The sequence below is a fragment of the Pelophylax lessonae genome (assembly GCF_965119305.1).
Source record: "Pelophylax lessonae genome assembly, chromosome: 1".
Lineage (NCBI taxonomy): Eukaryota > Metazoa > Chordata > Amphibia > Anura > Ranidae > Pelophylax > Pelophylax lessonae.
This window is the reverse complement of record NC_138768.1, coordinates 342,514,990-342,535,851: the sequence shown is the minus strand read 5'-3', so window position 1 is coordinate 342,535,851 and position 20,862 is coordinate 342,514,990. Positions and strand designations below refer to the sequence as shown.

The 20,862-nt window shown below is 44.3% G+C and overlaps 1 protein-coding gene across 1 annotated transcript in view; it reads left to right on the top strand.

Moving 5' to 3' along the window:
• Window positions 1–20,862, top strand: part of LRRC2 (leucine rich repeat containing 2) — a 410,134-nt gene that overhangs the window by 169,258 nt on the left and 220,014 nt on the right. Inside the window, exon 3 of the mRNA XM_082245752.1 lies at window positions 11,512–11,719. Coding sequence (XP_082101878.1) covers window positions 11,512–11,719 — 208 coding nt within the window. The remainder of the gene's footprint in view (window positions 1–11,511; window positions 11,720–20,862) is intronic.

The following is a 20,862-nucleotide window of genomic DNA, read 5'->3' as shown; positions in this document are numbered from 1 at the left end:
GAACCCCAACAACTTGGAAAGGTGGATCTCTCTCACACGTACCAACACAGACTATCCCCCAATTTAACTGATCCCCAAAGGTTTTTGATTAAATAGCGGAATAGAAAATATGATCCAAAAAAAGTGTATGTATATCACACGTACACAACCACACTAGGCCCCAATTACTATTGTTTGTACCCCTAAAAGGCTAGATGAGGAGTAGGGGGGGTATGGAACAGGCAGCACCCTCAAACCTTCAGAAGTATGAGATGAACCCCAACAACTTGGAAAGGTGGATCTCTCTCACACGTACCAACACAGACTATCCCCCAATTTAACTGATCCCCAAAGGTTTTTGATTAAATAGCGGAATAGAAAATATGATCCAAAAAAAGTGTATGTATATCACACGTACACAACCACACTAGGCCCCAATTACTATTGTTTGTACCCCTAAAAGGCTAGATGAGGAGTAGGGGGGGTATGGAACAGGCAGCACCCTCAAACCTTCAGAAGTATGAGATGAACCCCAACAACTTGGAAAGGTGAATCTCTCTCACACGTACCAACACAGACTATCCCCCAATTTAACTGATCCCCAAAGGTTTTTGATTAAATAGCGGAATAGAAAATATGATCCAAAAAAAGTGTATGTATATCACACGTACACAACCACACTAGGCCCCAATTACTATTGTTTGTACCCCTAAAAGGCTAGATGAGGAGTAGGGGGGGTATGGAACAGGCAGCACCCTCAAACCTTCAGAAGTATGAGATGAACCCCAAAAACTTGGAAAGGTGGATCTCTCTCACACGTACCAACACAGACTATCCCCCAATTTAACTGATCCCCAAAGGTTTTTGATTAAATAGCGGAATAGAAAATATGATCCAAAAAAAGTGTATGTATATCACACGTACACAACCACACTAGGCCCCAATTACTATTGTTTGTACCCCTAAAAGGCTAGATGAGGAGTAGGGGGGTATGGAACAGGCAGCACCCTCAAACCTTCAGAAGTATGAGATGAACCCCAACAACTTGGAAAGGTGGATCTCTCTCACACGTACCAACACAGACTATCCCCCAATTTAACTGATCCCCAAAGGTTTTTGATTAAATAGCGGAATAGAAAATATGATCCAAAAAAAGTGTATGTATATCACACGTACACAACCACACTAGGCCCCAATTACTATTGTTTGTACCCCTAAAAGGCTAGATGAGGAGTAGGGGGGGTATGGAACAGGCAGCACCCTCAAACCTTCAGAAGTATGAGATGAACCCCAACAACTTGGAAAGGTGGATCTCTCTCACACGTACCAACACAGACTATCCCCCAATTTAACTGATCCCCAAAGGTTTTTGATTAAATAGCGGAATAGAAAATATGATCCAAAAAAAGTGTATGTATATCACACGTACACAACCACACTAGGCCCCAATTACTATTGTTTGTACCCCTAAAAGGCTAGATGAGGAGTAGGGGGGGTATGGAACAGGCAGCACCCTCAAATCTTCAGAAGTATGAGATGAACCCCAAAAACTTGGAAAGGTGGATCTCTCTCACACGTACCAACACAGACTATCCCCCAATTTAACTGATCCCCAAAGGTTTTTGATTAAATAGCGGAATAGAAAATATGATCCAAAAAAAGTGTATGTATATCACACGTACACAACCACACTGGGCCCCAATTACTATTGTTTGTACCCCTAAAAGCCTAGATGAGGAGTAGGGGGAGTATGGAACAGGCAGCACCCTCAAACCTTCAGAAGTATGAGATGAACCCCAACAACTTGGAAAGGTGGATCTCTCTCACACGTACCAACACAGACTATCCCCCAATTTAACTGATCCCCAAAGGTTTTTGATTAAATAGCGGAATAGAAAATATGATCCAAAAAAAGTGTATGTATATCACACGTACACAACCACACTAGGCCCCAATTACTATTGTTTGTACCCCTAAAAGGCTAGATGAGGAGTAGGGGGGGTATGGAACAGGCAGCACCCTCAAATCTTCAGAAGTATGAGATGAACCCCAAAAACTTGGAAAGGTGGATCTCTCTCACACGTACCAACACAGACTATCCCCCAATTTAACTGATCCCCAAAGGTTTTTGATTAAATAGCGGAATAGAAAATATGATCCAAAAAAAGTGTATGTATATCACACGTACACAACCACACTAGGCCCCAATTACTATTGTTTGTACCCCTAAAAGGCTAGATGAGGAGTAGGGGGGGTATGGAACAGGCAGCACCCTCAAACCTTCAGAAGTATGAGATGAACCCCAACAACTTGGAAAGGTGGATCTCTCTCACACGTACCAACACAGACTATCCCCCAATTTAACTGATCCCCAAAGGTTTTTGATTAAATAGCGGAATAGAAAATATGATCCAAAAAAAGTGTATGTATATCACACGTACACAACCACACTGGGCCCCAATTACTATTGTTTGTACCCCTAAAAGGCTAGATGAGGAGTAGGGGGAGTATGGAACAGGCAGCACCCTCAAACCTTCAGAAGTATGAGATGAACCCCAACAACTTGGAAAGGTGGATCTCTCTCACACGTACCAACACAGACTATCCCCCAATTTAACTGATCCCCAAAGGTTTTTGATTAAATAGCGGAATAGAAAATATGATCCAAAAAAAGTGTATGTATATCACACGTACACAACCACACTAGGCCCCAATTACTATTGTTTGTACCCCTAAAAGGCTAGGAGTAGGGGGAGTATGGAACAGGCAGCACCCTCAAACCTTCAGAAGTATGAGATGAACCCCAACAACTTGGAAAGGTGGATCTCTCTCACACGTACCAACACAGACTATCCCCCAATTTAACTGATCCCCAAAGGTTTTTGATTAAATAGCGGAATAGAAAATATGATCCAAAAAAAGTGTATGTATATCACACGTACACAACCACACTAGGCCCCAATTACTATTGTTTGTACCCCTAAAAGGCTAGATGAGGAGTAGGGGGAGTATGGAACAGGCAGCACCCTCAAATCTTCAGAAGTATGAGATTGTGTTCACTGTACCCCACAAAGATTGAGTTCACTGCACCCCACAATGATTGTGTTCACTGCACCCCACAAAGATTGTGTTCACTGCACCTCACAAAGATTGTGTTCACTGTACCCCCCAAAGATTGTGTTCACTGCACCCCACAAAGATTCTGTTCACTGTACCCCACAAAGATTGTGTTCACTGCACCCTAAAAGGATGTTGTTCACTGCACCCCACAAAGATTGTGTTCACTGCACCCTAAAAGGATGTTGTTCACTGCACCCCAAAAAGATTGTGTTCACTGTACCCCCCCAAAGATTGTGTTCACTGCACCCCACAAAGATTGTGTTCACTGCACCCCAAAAAGATTGTGTTCACTGTACCCCCCAAAGATTGTGTTCACTGCACCCCAAAAAGATTGTGTTCACTGTACCCCCCAAAGATTGTGTTCACTGCACCCCACAAAGATTCTGTTCACTGTACCCCACAAAGATTGTGTTCACTGCACCCCAAAAAGATTGTGTTCACTGTACCCCCCCAAAGATTGTGTTCACTGCACCCCACAAAGATTCTGTTCACTGCACCCCACAAAGGATTTTGTTCACTGCACCCCAAAAAGATTGTGTTCACTGCACCCCAAAAAGGATTTTGATCACTGCACCCCAAAAAGGATGTTGTTCACTGCACCCCAAAAATGATTTTGTTCACTCCACCCCAAAAAGATTGTGTTCACTGCACCCCACAAAGATTGTGTTCACTGCACCCCAAAACGATTGTGTTCACTGTACCCCCCAAAGATTGTGTTCACTGCACCCCACAAAGATTCTGTTCACTGTACCCCACAAAGATTGTGTTCACTGCACCCCAAAAAGATTGTGTTCACTGCACCCCAAAAAGGATGTTGTTCACTGCACCCCAAAAAGGATGTTGTTCACTCCACCCCAAAAAGATTGTGTTCACTGCACCCCACAAAGATTGTGTTCACTGCACCCCAAAAAGATTGTGTTCACTGCACCCCAAAAATGATTTTGTTCACTGCACCCCAAAAAGGATTTTGTTCACTGCACCCCAAAAAGGATGTTGTTCACTCCACCCCAAAAAGATTGTGTTCACTGCACCCCAAAAAGATTGTGTTCACTGCACCCCACAAAGGATTTTGTTCACTGCACCTCAAAAAGATTGTGTTCACTGCACCCCAAAAAGGATGTTGTTCACTGCACCCCAAAAAGGATTTTGTTCACTGCACCCCAAAAAGATTGTGTTCACTGCACCCCACAAAGGATTTTGTTCACTGCACCCCACAAAGATTGTGTTCACTGCACACCAAAAAGGATTGTGTTCACTGCACCCCAAAAAGATTTTGTTCACTGCACCCCAAAAAGATTGTGTTCACTGCAGCCCAAAAAGATTGTGTTCACTGCAGCCCAAAAAGATTGTGTTCACTGCAGCCCAAAAAGATTGTGTTCACTGCAGCCCAAAAAGATTGTGTTCACTGCAGCTCACACACAGAAAAATGGATGTGGATCACTGACACCTGCCTATCTCCAATCCCACACCACACAGCAATATCGATTGTAGTTTGTAGAACACAGTTTCCCTAAAATTCAGCAGACTCTGTCCCTAACAGGATTGAGAAGAGATCGTAGATCAGGATTGAGTGCAGATTCACCCCACCCCCCACACAGCAATATCGATTGTAGTTTGTAGAAGACACTGACCCTATAATTCAGCAGACTCTATCCCTAAAATGCCTACAACTCGCCCTGCCTAAACACTCCGACCTGTCCCTCAATTCTATCCGGACACAAATGGTTTTTTCCTGCCTATCTTTCCCTAATCAGCAGCCAGCACATTGATGTGTGCTCTGTCCCTTAGCTAAGCAGCAGAATGACGCTGCTGCGGCGGCTGCCTCGAACTTATAAAGACTTGGTCACATGCTTCAGACGGCCAATCACAGCTACTAAGACATTTGCAGGCATGGCTGGGATGGCTTAAGGCACACCAGTTAAACGATTGTTGATTGGCTGTTGAAAGCCCGCCATGAAAAGAGCGCCAAAGCATGCAAAACCCGGAAATAAAACGACCGAACACGGATTTTTACCCGAACATACAGTAAAGTGTCCGTGTCCGTGTTCGGGTAAAAAAAATCCAATTATTCGGTACGAACACGAATAATACAGTCCGTGTTCGCTCAACACTAATCCTAATATAAACCTCATTGTAATATTATTAGCTACCAATTTATAATGTCCCTTCTTAATGCAAGATACAATTTAGTGTCTGCTGTTTTCTAAGATGTATAATTGTGAATTGCATTTGTACAAGATATCTAAAAGTGGAGATCAGTTTATATTTAATGTTACCAATCATTTCAGTCTTTTAGGATAAGTGAATAACTACTATAATTTAGTGGTAAGATGTATTCTGATTAATGTATAGTACTGTCAACTATTTCAAGGTTAAATTACTATTTTTTTGCACTAGGTATTTTTTTTAGTACATTTCAACTTATAATTTTCTCTGACAAGTCAGACAGCCTTGCATACTTATTTTCATAGTTGCAAATCGTAACTCTTTGCTGGAAAGTGAATATGAAATGCGTGAAAAAATAATTAATAGTTTTAGGTTTGTTGTGACGCAGAATGTTTAGTACTGACATATGGTGTGTGCTTTGCTTAGTTTATTTAATGAAGCTGTAACATTAAGCTGTAAATTCATTATGTATAGAGCTAACAAAAACATTTACACCAACATATGTAGAAGTACTTAGACTGGTACAGAAATGAAGATAGTTGGCATTTTATGTATTTCTTTTGTGTAGCAAGTCCTACCGCATTATTTGCCTAGGGCCCAACTATGTGGGACATTTTGCAGCTGCTTATTAGCTTAGCCAGGAAATGCCACTACTGACTGAACACTTGCTGACAATTGTTTCAAACTATCTTTAGTTTAAAGCAAGTCTTAATAATTGTCAGTTGTTTGAAAGACCACAAAGAGATGAGGATCACCAGCAATGCAAAATCACTGCCCTTAGTGTAAAGTGGTATAAGAGTAGTTGATAATTGGGTTTTAATGAGATTGCTGGAGTGGAAGTAAAATTTCTAAAAAAAATATATATATATATCCCCTCCAACATTACATTTATAAACCAAATTGTTCAAACATAGCCAACAGGCAGCATTTTAGACAGAAGTGCCCTAGGATTACCTCCTGCAGTTGTTTGTATTACATAAAGATACATTCTTTGAGCCTGCAGAACTCACAGCCATATAATGGCCATGTGTGCCTATGTCACAGCAGTTTATTTATACACAGTTCTCTCATAGAGAACAAGGTAAAAACATATTTAACATCTTAGGATAATTACATATAGTTTATGACTGCACTCGCTATGATGTGATGGACAGTGACATTTTTATAGCATCATCTAAGATCGTTTGCCTTCAAAAGATTTAAAATGTATTGCTTTGACAATGACTAGTCTTTGTAGTGATTCTTATTACATTTGGAAAATCTATGGTATCCTTGCTAGAGGTTTAATGGTACTAGAGTGATATTTTCAACAAGATAATAGTAGAAAAAAAAAAACGCATTTAGATAAAAATGTAAAATAAATAAGATTTATGTAATTAAGTACTAAATAGCAGCAATTACAATAAGTTGTTGGCTATCATGATGCAGAACTCATCGGAACCCAAGCTGAATTCAATAGCTGTGATTGCTTTTTGCTAATAAAGTCCAATCTTGTCTTAAAGATTCCTTTATTTAAGGTTTTCACAAACAGAGGTCTTTATTTAAAGCAGCCCTGTCAGCTTACAAACACAAAAAGATGAGATTGCCCTGAGAAAGAAAAGGTCTTGGCATTCTCCTACTTCCCCCTCCTTTTCAGCAATACAGTCTCCATTAGTGTCCCTTGCATTTGCCACTTGATGGAGTGTCAGTTCCTGTGCCCCTTGACACGTGCTGTGGTTCCTTCCTTTGACTGAGAATTCAACATTGCCAAGAATATTGAATGCCAAAGACAATGATAGAGGCTGCAGTGCTGTCATGAAAAGGAATTGAGAGACATGGGTTGCTTGAGAGGTGAGGATCTTCTTTTGTGAGACACTCATCTTTTTTTTATTTTCACTTGTAAGCTGATTGAGCATCCAAACAGCTAAAAAAACTTAGGAGAAACAAACATATGGATAGAAAAACCCATAAGAGTAACTATAAAAATGCTTCTATTGCTGTAATTAGTGGGAATGCAGTAATTTAAGAGCCTCAAATGGCCATAGGTCTGGTAGTAACTGTTTCTACAATGCTTGTGTATGGTGACCACTAAACAACAATTCTCTTTTCCAATATTTTCTATTAATTATCATCTAAAAAGGGTACACAGATTATTCCAGATAACTTAATTGTCAAGGTCCTACCTTGCCCTCCTGTTGGCAGCTATCTTAGACATGTGCAGACTGCTGCCTCTTATAAACTCTGATTACATCATCACTTGCCTGCTGCCTGGGTGTCACACAGTGATGATGCTGCACACCTGACTATATCTATCACCTGATGGGTTGCAGTCCTTGCCATTGCGTTTGTGCTCCAAGGTGCATCTCTGCTAGCAGTCTTCTGTTCTCCATGCTCCTCCGTGTATCACCTGGCTTGGCTGACAACTCTCCTCGCTCTAGACCCTGCATCGGCAGACAACCTGGCATTGGTAGACTACCCACTTCTGGACTCGACCCCAGCTTGGATGACTACCCACTTCTGGATTTGACCCCGGCTTTTTACTGCTCTCACTTCCTCACTCTTGCTGTGCATTTATTGTTGTTTGCTCCAATAATCTGCTTTATTTTACCTGCATCCCTGTGTGGTCTGGTTTCCTTGCACCCTGAAAGTATGCAAGGGCCATTATTTCTGATGATGCAGATGCTCCTACGCTCCCCATACTGGTTACCAGGCTCGATCAACAAGATCCCCTTTTGGGTCAGTTTGCTCAGACATTGCAGATGTTGCTTGCACGCCTTGCTCCTGGTGCTGCTAGGGTGGTGGTTCCTCCTGTTGTTGCACCTGCTGCTGCTCCTGTTGCTGCTCCTGCAGTTGCAGCTGGAGTCACTGTTACCAGAGGGATGACTGGTTCAGCCCCCCTTCCTCAGCGCTATGGGGGTGAACGAAGTCAGTGTTGTGGCTTCCTAAACCAAGTGGGCATTTATTATGAGATGGTTCCTCAGGCATTTCCTTCTGAAAGGTCCAAGATGGGCTTCCTAATCTCGTTGCTCTTGGACAAGGCCTTGGCCTGGGCGAATCCCTTATGGGAGAGCGATAATCCTGTGATACTCGATTACCTGAGCTTTGCTGCCTCCTTTCATAGGGTATTCGATGTGCCTGCTTGCTCTGCCCCTGCTGCAAAGCTGCTCCTGTCCATTTAACAGGGTATACGAACCGTTGCTAAGTATGCCATTGAATTTTGTACCCTGGCAGCAGAGGTGGGCTGGAATAATGAGGCTCTGGTGGCTGTCTTCTCTCATAGTCTCTCCGATACATTGAAGGACGAGATTGCGGCAAAGGATCTCCCTGACAAGCTTGAGGCTCTCATTTCCTTCCTGATTTTGATCGATACCAGGCTCAGGGAGAGACCATCATTTAAGGAGCACCTGCGGAGGCCTCCTACTAGATTGGCTCCTATGTTTTCTTTCCCACCCATTACTCCCTCACCTCCCAGGGCTCCTGGGGATGGCGCGTCTCAGGTTGCAATTCGGTCTCATCCAAATCCTGCTTTGCCCTTTATCCTAGAGGTGGATGTGTCTGAGATGGGAGTAGGCACCCTCCTGTCTCAGCGTCAAACACCTGATGGACCCTTACTTCCTTGTGTGTTCTACTCCAAGAAGCTGTCTCCAGCTGAATGCAATTATGAGGTTGGAGACAGAGAGCTCTTGGCTATTATCCTGGCTCTCAAAGAGTGGAGACACTTGCTCGAAGGTTCTGTGGTTCCAGTTCTCAGTCTCACCGATCATAAGAATCTGACGTATCTCTTGGAGGCAAAGAGGCTTACACCCCATCAGGCCAGATGGGCCTTATTCTTGTCTCGTTTTAACTATGTGGTCTCCTATTTGCCCAGCTCCAAGAATGTTAAGGCTGATGCCTTGTCTCACCAGTATGCTGAGTTGTCCAGGGAGGACACTGGTCATACCTTCAGATCATATCCTGGCTGCCATCCACACCATATTAACCTCTCCTCTTGGGGAACAGATCTTGGCTGCTCAACCTGATTCTCCCACGGAGAGACCTGCTGGAAAAAGGTTTTGTACCTGAGCGGTTTCGCATCAGACTTTTGCGCATGTACCAAAATTCCAAGAATGCTGGTCATCCTGGTAAGACCCAGATGTCCTGGACTATTTCTCGTCAGTTCTGGTAGCCATCTCTCCGCACTGATGTTAATGTGTATGTGGCTGCTTTTTCGGTCTGTGCTCAGAACAAATCTCCTTGGAACCTTCCCTAGGGCCCACTGCATCCCATTCCCAATGGGGAGCATCCCTGATCTCACATGACCATGGATTTTATTGTGGAAAGTCCAGCGTCTCGGGCTTACATGGTTATCCTCACGGTTGTCAATCGGTTCTCCAAAATGTGCCACTGTGTTCCATTTAAACGACTGCCTAACACTCAGGAGCTTGCCTTGGTGTTTGCAAGGGAGGTCTTTCATTTACATGGGTTGCCTAAGAAGATTGTCTCAGACCGTGGGAGCCAGTTTGTCTCCAGGTTGAGGCAGGCCTTTTGCTCCCAGTTGGGTATTCAACTCCTCGGCCTATCATCCGCAGTCCAATGATGCCACTCAGTGTTCCAACCAAGCTCTGGAGCGAATTCTCTGCTGCTATATCTCTGTCATCAGGACAATTGGGTTGATCTGCTACCCTGAGCGGAGTTTGCCAGGAACTCTGCCATCAACTATTCTTCCGGAATGTCTTCATTCATGGCCAATTATGGGTTCCAACCCACTGTGTTGCCCGAGTCGTCCTCGCCACAGGACATCCCGGCTGTGGAGGATCATCTTCGTGCCCTCCGTTCCTCTTGGGTGCAGATTCAAGAGTCTTTATGGGTCTCTGCACAGCGCCAGAAGTTACAGGCAGACCGGAGACTTTTATTTGCTCCTTTGTACCAGGTCGGGGAGAGGGTGTGGTTGTCAACCGTAATCTCAACCTCAGGGTGCCCACTCCAAAACTTGCACCCGGTTTTGTTGGGCCTTTTCGTATCCTCCGTAAGGTGAACCCAACCTGTGCCCTTGGTCTTCCCCCTGGCATGCGTATCTTCAATGTATTTCATGTGTCACTTTTGAAGCCACTGGTTTGCAATCGCTATAATTCTTCACTTCCTCACCCTCATCCCTTTCCTGTGAGCAATCATGAGGAGTATGAGGTTAGCAGCATCTTGGATTCTTGTCTGTTCCAAGGTCAGGTTCAATGCCTGGTGCACTGGAAGGGTTATGGTTCTCAGGAGTGCTCTTGGGTTCCCTCCACTGATGTTCATGCTCCCGCACGTTTTTTTTCTCCGTGGAGGAGGAGCCGTTGAGAGGAGGGTACTGTCAAGGTCTAACCTTGCCCTCCTGTTGGCAGCCATCTTAGACATGTGCAGACTACTGCCTCTTATAAATTCTGATTGCTTTATCTCTTGCCTTCTGCCTGGGTGTCGCACAGTGATGATGCTTCACACTTGACTATATCTATCACCTGAAGGGTTGCAGTCCTTGCCCTTGCGTTTGTGCTCCAGGTGAATATCTGCTAGCAGTCTTCTGTTCTCTGTGTTCCTCCGTGTATGACCTGGCTTGGCTGATGAATCTCCATCCCTTTCGGCAGACAACCCCGCATTGGCAGAGGACCGGGCATCGGTAGACTACCCTCTTCTGGACTCGACCTCGGCTTGGATGACTACCTGCTTCTGGACTTGGCCCCAGCTTGTTCCTGCTCTCACTTCCTCACTCTTGCTGTGTGTTTATTGTTGTTTGCTCCAATAAACTGCTTTATTTTATCTGCATCCCCGTGTGGTCTGGTTTCCTGGCACTCTGACATCAATACAAAGCTTTTTCAGTACAGATAAGAACAACAATAGAAAGAGAGAGAGAAATGCATTTGTACCATTCTCAAAGTTCTATAATGAAAAAGTATCAAACCCAAGACTCCAGGGTATTCATTGATTTACAGTAGCTTGTCGTACCACCAGCCTGAGTGTTGCCTGAGTACGAAGGGGCTCAAGTACTGCAACACCGTAAGCTTTATTAATATTTAATCCCCCAAAAATGAATTAATTCCGAAAGCATATTGCTATATCTCATATAAGCTCTGACAGATTCTACTAGCTTGTAATATTATAACAGGGGTTGTGAGTGTGCCACTTTTCTTTAGGTATAGGATAAACTTGAACATAAAATGTTTCAAATGTATGCCAAAGCATGTAATATTTTAATGTATAGTATGTAGGGAAAAGACTAAGTGGTATTGTACAATAATTTGTATGTCTTTGCAGGATAAAACAGGAATGGAACTTTATACTGGAATGCAGAAGCAGTGGAATGCCTCAGTCAGTGTACTTAAAGAATGGTTTTGTAGACACTGAGCTTAAAGGCTTGGATACACAAGAGAGATTTCCTTCTGTTGCAAAGAAGACCCTTCATATTAAAGAGGAACCTGAGAAAGATACATTTATTTTTAATCTTTGTGGTGAGAACTGGGAGGTAAGTTACACTGAAAGGAATGCATTGCAGTTGTAGTAGGATCATAAATAGGGTTGAGCAAACCCGGACTGTATTGTTTGGGATCGTACCGGACTTTTGGGTATTCAGTACCCGGACACGGACCCGAACATTTCACTGTATGTTCGGGATACAGTGCGTTGTTCGGTAATGTTATTTCATGTTTTGGCGCGGTTTTAATGGCGCGGTTTCAACAGCTGCAAGGCAGCCAATCAGCAAGCAATTAACTAGTGTGACCTTAGAAGCCATCACAGCCATGCCTACTAATGGCATGGCTGTAATTGGCCAGTGCAGCATGTGACCCAGCCTCTATATAAGCTGGAGTCACATAGCGCCACGCGTCACTCTGCTCTAACTATACTAAGGACAGGTTCCTGATGCTGCTGAGGGAGAGATAGGAGATTATTGTAAGGGCAGGCTAAAGATTGCTTTCAGGGAAAGAATAGGAAGAATCTTCCTTAATCAGACAGCGATCTACATTGATTTTATTGTGTGGGGGTGCAGTGCACAATCTTTTTGCCCTGACCTGAGCCCAGTGAGTAGGAGGGAGAAAAAAAAACTTTTATCAGTCTGTTAGGGGGGCGGCGTGCGGCGGCCATGTAATGCAAGCTCGGTGCATATGTGTCTACCTAATCTGGATTTAAAAAAGAACAAAACTTTTTTTCCTTCATATTTTACTGTGACTTACAGCGTTTACACACTGCAGTTCTAATCTGCTATTCAACAAGCACCAATTAAGGGGACAATTATTTTTCAGTTTTTCATTCATACTTTACTGTGACACTGTCATACAGCGTTTAGACACTGCTGTTCAAATCTGCTCTTCAAAAATCCCCATTTAAAAGGGAAAAATAAAAATTTTTCATTCATACGTTACAGTGAGATACATCCATTGGATACTGCTGTTGTATTCCGCTTTGCAATAAAAACCCATTTAGGGGAAAAAAATTAAATTGCAGCCTAGTCTGTATATGTTACAGTGAGATACACCCATTGGATACTGCTGTTGTATTCTGCTTTGCGATAAAAACCCATTTAGGGGAAAAAAATTAAATTGCAGCCTAGTCTGCATATGTTATATTGAAATACACCCATTGGATACTGTTGTTGTATTCCCCTTATCAATAAAAACCCATTTAGGGGAAAAAATTGAATTGCGGCCTAGTCTGCAAATGTTATAGTTAGATACACCCATTGGATACTGTTGTTATATTCCGCTTATCAATAAAAACCCATTTAGGGGGAAAAAATTTATTGCGGGCAAGTCTGCATATGTTACAGTGAGATACACCCATTGTATACTGTTGTTCTATTCAGCTTATCAATAAATAAGTCAATAAATCAATCAATAAGTCAATCAATTTTGTAATCCGCCCCGCGGATAAGGGGGGGGGGGGCGGATTAGTGGTACTGAGTGGTACTTACTACCGACAAGAGATGCAGAGGCTATTAAGCGATAGAGATATCTACTCCCCTCTTCCAGGTAACCCAATGCTGAGGTTCAAAAAGGAACTGGGAGCATTGATCGGTAAGGGAGAAAAATCTGGAATTTTGAGTTCTAAGGAAGCACAGTATCTCAACCCTTTGTTTTGTAGGACTCCCATCATTTATTTTCTTCCAAAAGTTCATAAACATCAGACCTGCCCACCAGGCCGCCCTATTGTAAACGGTATAGATTCCGTTACGGCAAGGTTAGGTCAATATATTGATCATTATCTGCAGCCCTTGGTGTGCGGTACCTCAGCGTACCTTAAAGACACTAAGCATGTCATACAATTGCTTGCTGGCCTTTCAGAGACCTCAGATAGCATATTGGTGACCGCGGATGTAGGGTCACTCTATACCATCATAAACCATGAAGATGCTCTGACCTCTGTGAAATGGGCTTTAAGAAAATCAGATCTACCATCCAGACACCGGAAATTCCTGGTAGAATGTCTGGATTTCTGTTTGCTAAAAAACTATTTTTGGTACGACCGAGAATACTTTTTACAAGTAAAGGGAGTAGCTATGGAAGGACGGTTTGCCCCCAGTGTGGAAAAATGTGTTTATGTCACACTGGGAGGAGGAGGTCATCTTTTCAAACCGTCCTCCCCAATTGAGCTGCTACCGTCGATTCATCGACGATCTCCTTCTCATTTGGAGAGGAGATATGACTAGCTTGCAGCAATTTATGAACCATCTCAATTCCAATAATAGAAACATTGAGTTGACATGGAATGTGAATGCCAACAGTATTTTATTCTTGGATTTAGAGATCTTTAAAGATGATGGGTGTCTGAAAACCCGTACTTACTTCAAACCTACGGACCGAAACTCGTACATACCCACCGGCAGCCTCTAGGTTCCTGGAAAAGGGTTATGATCCTGCCCACATTGACAAGGAACTGTCTAAAGTTAGTGTCATTGAACGAGAGAATACCCTTATTGCATCTAGGAAAACAGTCCCCAGTAACAAATTCAGTTTTGTGCTGGACTATAATGTCCAGTACAGGAAGTTTGAAAATATTGTTGCTAAATACTGGCCTATTTTACAACATGATAGGATATTAGGTCCAGCCCTCCCTACAAAACCGAGATTTATCTACCGAAGAGCACTGACACTTAGAGATCGGTTAGCCCCAGGGGTCATTGATCCACCAATTAAAACTGATAATAGACTATTCCCGTCTTTAAAAGGATTTTACGCCTGTGGAAGGTGTGCTGCCTGCAAAACCTCCAAGAGCAACATCAGAAAAAGAAAAGAGTTCTTGGCCACAGCTATGCAAGAAGTCCATGTCCGTAAAGATTTTATCACCTGTGCAACAAAGGGTGTAGTCTATATGCTTGAATGTAAATGCGGATATCAGTATGTGGGTAGAACCACGAGAGTATTACATGTACGTGTTGGTGAGCATATGAATAAGATTAGACAGGGTAAAGATAAGCATAATGTCCCAAAACATTTTAAAAGGTACCATCATTGCGATCCGACTGGATTGAAATTTTGGGGCATAGAGAAAACAACTCGTCACTGGAGGGGAGGAAATTATGTGCGACAACTAAGAATCTTTCTGGATATATCTCACTAAAGTTTTGGTTCCGGGAGGTCTTAATGTAGATTTTGATTTAAATTGTTTTATTTCCAACAGATAGATTTGCCTTTTTTTATGTTTAAAGAATGTTTAAATTGTTTTTTCTAAGTTTAAAATGTATTTTAGAGTTACATTTTATGTATTGGTGCTTGAAGATGTTGTGATCATATACGGAGTCTCGCGGTTATACGTCTTTATTCACATTTTAAAGTGTGATTTTTAACCGAGAAGTATTGCAATTAGTTCTTTTTCAAAAAACAATTGTTTATAAGTATATATATATATATTTTTATATATTTTATATATTTTATATATTTTTTATATTGTTTATATTTTTATGCTTTTTCCTGCATTGTGCAGGTTTTTCTGCATAGACGCGAGTCATGTGCAATGTTATGAATATATATCCCATAAAATGTTGTTTGATCTGGGGTGCTTTGTTCCGTGATCTCAAGCCCCTGGGTTTTGATACAACATTGACTGTTTTTTTCTATTCCGGTGCCTCCCGGAAGCTGGGCGAGTTCCTGGCTCATAGGTGGAGATGAGTCCGTCTCCACTTCCGCCTTTGGGAGAGCGTCCGGTTGCTAAGCAATAGTGTTAAAAGCGTGCGGGTGCCGCCTTCTCCGTACCCCGCTGAAGAAGTCACGCCCACTGATGCAACGCGAACAGGGGAGGAGTTGTGACACCCGCGACGCTCCGGAGGGATCGATGCATCGGAGCACACCTTTGCTATATGTGTATATGATTTTCGTAATGCACTAGGAAAATGCTATCTATGTGAGTAGAACTTTTAGCTTTACAATAAATGTTGTTTTGAAAAATGGAGAGCACTAGATGTTTTCATGTCTTTTATGGGATGCACAACTGCTGATCGTTCTTGGAGTTCGCTGCAGAGCATAGGAGATCGGGTTTGGCAGAAGTCCATCTGGTCTTTACCCTGATTAAAAGTGCAATGACCTTTAATGGTCGAGTGATGGAGGTGAGAGGCTTGTACTTACTTTGGTGATGGATTCACGATTGAAGTGGCGCATGTATTCATCCTTTACAGCACGGGTCTCCTAAACACATCTTTGTGCATACCTCTGTGAAGTTGAAAGGACTACTATATTCACTATTTATGTTTTCTACATATGGACATTTTTTGTATGCAATAAGCAGTTTATGCGATTTACTGTATGCAATTCTAGCGCTGCACCTTTTTTAAATTTAATCAATAAGTCTGGCCAGCATGTGCAAGGTGGAGTTCCACCTTGTGGGCATGTCACATATGAGGCGGTGAGCGGGAACGCCGAAGTTACGCTGCAGCGCTGACAGGCGAGCAGCAGCAGAGTGAGAACGCCGAAAGTGCGCACAGACGGTCCACACTTTCTGCAGCAGCTCTGACATATCTGGGTAATTTTTAAGGAAGCTCTGTACCACCAAATTCAGCACATGCGCCAAGCAAGGGATGTGCGTCAAACCGGCTATGCCCAGAGCTGCTACGAGATTCCGACCATTAGCGCACACCATCAGGCCGGGCTTGAGGCTCACTGGCACCAACCACTCATCTGTCTGCTGTCCCATGCTCCTCCACAACTCCTGCGCGGTGTGGGGTTTTTCCCCCAAACAGGCAAGTTTTAAAACTGTCGTTTACCCCTGGCTGTGCTGAAGTTGGTGGTGAAGGTGTTACGCTGACCGGATGAGGAGGCGGTAGAGGATGAGGAAGCGGAGTAGTAGGAGTTAGGAACAGGAGGCAAACTGAAGTGACCTGCAATCCTTGGTGGTGGAAGGACATGCGCCAAACTGCTATCCGCCTCAGCCCCAGCCACCACTGCATTTACCCAGTGTGCCGTTAGGGAGATATAACGTCCCTGACTGTGCTTACTGCTCAACGTATTCGTAGTTAGGTGGACCTTGCCACAGATGGCGTTGTGCAGTGCACACCTGATTTTGTCACCCACTTGGTTGTGCAGAAAAGGGATGGCTTGCCTGGAAAAGTAGTGGCGGCTGGGCACTACGTACTGTGGGACAGCCACCACCATAAGACTTTTAAAACTCTGCGTTTCCACCAGACGGAATAACAGCATTTCAAAGGCCAGGAATTTTGAAATGCTGGCATTCAGGGCCAGAGATCGTGGGTGGGTAGGGGGGTACTTCCTCTTCTGCTCCAGTGTTTGGGAGATAGAAAGCTGAACGCTTCCACGGGACATTGTGGAGATGGTTGTTGGTGACCTAGGTGGTGGTGTTGCTGGCAGATCCTTTGTTTGCGGGGTGGCAGGTGCAGGTCTCACTACAGAGGTGGATGAAGATGCCGAGACTGCAGCAGAAGAGAAAGCAGGAGGAGCCAGAGACCTTTCTTGGTTTTTGAGGTGTCTACTCCACTGAAGCTCATGCTTTGCACTTAGATGCCTGGTGATGCAGGTTGTGCTCAGGTTGAGAAGATTTATGGCTCGCTTCAGGCTCTGATTGGACAGCGTGCAAACCACTCGTGTGCTGTCATCATCACATTGTCTGAAGAACTGCCACACTAGGGAACTCCTTTGAGCTGGCTTTGGTGTGATGGGTTCCTTGCTGCGTTGGGCCGTAGCAGGCGTAGTGTCTAGGGCATGGCCGCTCCACTTTTGCACCCTGCTCCCTCTTCTGCTGTGCTGGTGGCTCTGTGCGACCACCGTCTCTTCCTCCAAACTACAAAGGTCATCTGCATGACGTTCATTCCATGTGGGGTCGAGGACCTCATTGTCCTCCACATCATCTTCCACCCAGTCTTCCCCCCTGCCCTCCTTGTCAGTCTCCACAATTCGGAATTCCACAGCAATTGGCACCTGTGTTTCGTCTTCATCCGAGACATGCTGCGATGGTCCACCCATTTACTCATCTTGAGACATAAGTGGTTGGGCATCGGTGCACTCAATCTCTTCCACTTCTGAGGCAGGGCTAGGTGGATGGGCCTGGGAAACCATGCTAACAGAGTCATCAAAAATTAGAAGAGACTGCTGCATGACTTGGGGCTCAGACTGCTTGTCTGATTTGCAAGGGGGTGAGGTGAAAGATTGATGGACATCGGCTGCAGGTGCCAACTCTGACCTTTCAGCAGAAGACTGGGTGGGAGACAATGTGAAGGAACTGGAGGCACAGTCAGCAACCCAATCTACTATCGCCTTGCCCTGCCAAATACTGCTGCAGGTTCTGTTGCCTACTCGCAGCTGAGAAAGGTGTTTAACTTGTGCGTGTAGCTGGCACAGATCGACCACTTCCTCTCCTGCGGCTCGTGGGTATTCCTGAAAAAGCTGAAGGTAAAAATCCTGTGGAATTTATTGAAAAATGGCTGCTGGCCACATTTGGCAAGGACAATCTCACACCATTCTTTTCAGTGGAAAGGGCACACAGGGTGCCGTTCCTGGGGGCAATGATCGACCATTCTTGCTTAAACTTCTCCATTATAAGGACAGAGACATTATACTGCACCCAGGGCCATCTTTACCGCAGGGAAAAAGGGGCAGCTGCCCAGGGCCCTGTCAATCTTTAGGGGCCCAAAGCATTGCTGCCCCTTAAGCCGCAAATCGGGAGCCCCAACGGCGCTGTAAATCTGCACAGAAGCCGGCATCTGGCCGGGCCTGGCCTCGGCGCACTGCGACCGCGCAGATGACAGTTCATTTTCGGACATCAGACACTTCATCTCAAGGAACACTTGCTGCTTCTCTCCTGGAGAATCCCCTCCCCCGTGGGTGGTACGCCTCTAGTCCATCACACTCGTCTGTGAATTGGAGGTGAGTGAGAGGGAAGGGGGAGCTGAGTGAGAGCAGGGGGAGGGGCCAGCAGGCACAGTGCAGGACTGCAGGAATGGCACGGATCTTCAGTGGAAGCATGGCTGACTGTGCTTGTTACACAGCCTGCTGCATGTACAGGTACATCATGGGGACCATGTAGAGATAGAGGGGAAATAGATAAGGACAGAGAGGGGGGAACATAAAGGCAGAGTAATGGGATAAGAGAGATGGGGGTAGTTGGAGTACATGGGGACAGACATAGCAGAGGAGATGGGGGTGGTTGGAGTACATGGGGACAGACATAGCAGAGGAGACGGGGGTGGTTGGAGTACATGGGGACAGACATAGCAGAGGAGATGGGGGTGGTTGGAGTACATGGGGATAGACATAGCAGAGGAGATGGGGGTGGTTGGAGTACATGGGGACAGACAGAGCAGAGGGGATGTGACAAAAATACATCAACATTAAGGCCCCTTTCTCATGGGACGGACTTTACTTTGCTCATAAGGGAATCTGTCTGCTGATCCCCCCTGAGCAGAGCAGGAGGTTAACAGATCCACGTCTACTCCATTTATGCCAAGCAGACACAGCCCACTTTACTCTATGGCCAGTCAAATGTAAACAGACTGCCCAAAAAGAGGGTAACGGATCCCCCTTCCATTTGTTTTTGTCAGACTGGATTGGAGGTAGGTGGGTGCAAATGGACATAAGTCCATTTACATCCACCGCTCCATAGTGGAGAATGGAGGGTCCAATAGAAGGGGGATCCATTACCCTCTTTTTGGGCAGATCAGGATGAATTGGACCATTCGTGTGAAAGTGCCTAAAAGACAATGTGATATCAAGAATAATATCAATACAGTATATATATACATTCCAACTGTGCTCTGATAAACTATTGCAAACCCACTGCAAGCTGTTTGCACCAACTTCAGCGTACCATCACCAAGACAAAGCACACACTATCTGCTTACCAAAAAAAAAATGTGACTCCTTAAACTTATGAACTGACAGGCACTTGTCATCTGCCAGATATTTACAGCGACTTCAATCAAAAGTGACAATGCATAAATAGTAGCTTTCTCCCAAGAGCAGCCTTTCACAACTCCACCTGGTCAGGTACCAACCACAGGCAACACCATATAAAGCATACTACTATAGTGCATTACCAGGACATACTGCGCTGCTTTATTAAAGTGATGTACTTGCAGCAAACTTTACTAGGATAAAGCAACAAATTGTTTACTTGCCCTGGTATTGCACTAATGCGTGCTTTGTTGTTACATTTACGAGGTTCCCTTAGTTGGTACCGGACCAAGCTACTCTACCTTCAGTGCTGCTTTTTGAGCAAAATGGTTGTAAATATCCAGCAGATGAAAAGTGCATGTGGCCTCATAAGTTTAAGGAGTCAATTTTTTTGGTAAGAAAATGGTATGTGGTTTGTCTTGTTGATGGTACACCGAAGTTGGTGCAAACAGCTTGCACTGGCAAGCTTGCTGCGTTTTTAGGTATGTGGGCCATGCATTTAAAAACACAGTGCATTTGCGTTAACTGTGTCATGCAAACGCACTATGTTTTTAATGCATGGTCCACATACCTAAAAACGCAGCAAGCTTGCCAGTGCAGGAACTGCAGGTAAGTCGCATTGTGCAAAAGCAGGGTGGATTTGAAGGCAACTGAAATTGGCTGCAATGTAATGGGGTGTTGGGATGTGATAAGGGGTACTGTGATGTGTAAAGGGGCACTATGACGTGAAAATGGCTGCAATATAATGTGGTGTTGTAATGTGATAAGGGATACTGTGATGTGTAAAGGGGCACTATGACATGAAAATGGCTGCAAGATAATGGGGTGCTGTGATGTGATAAGGGGTACTGTGATTTGTAAAGGGGCACTATGATGTGAAAATGGCTGCAATATAATGGGGTGCTGTGATGTGATAAGGGGTACTGTGATTTGTAAAGGGGCACTATGATGTGAAAATGGCTGCAATATAATAGGGTGCTGTGATGTGATAAGGGGTACTGTGATTTGTAAAGGGGCACTATGATGTGAAAATGGCTGCAATATAATGGGGCGCTGTGATGTGATAAGGGGATGCTGTTGGGAGAGCCCAGAAGAGGAAGATCGGGGCTTCTCTGTGCAAAACTTTTCCACAGAGATTGAGATGTTGGGGTGGAGAGCTAAATTGCATCATGGGGGGGGGGGGGGCCAAGAAAATGTTTGTCCAGGGTCCAAACCATATTAAAGACGGCCCTGACTGCACATTGCCAGACAACAGCCCAAAATGGAGATTCAAGGTGCC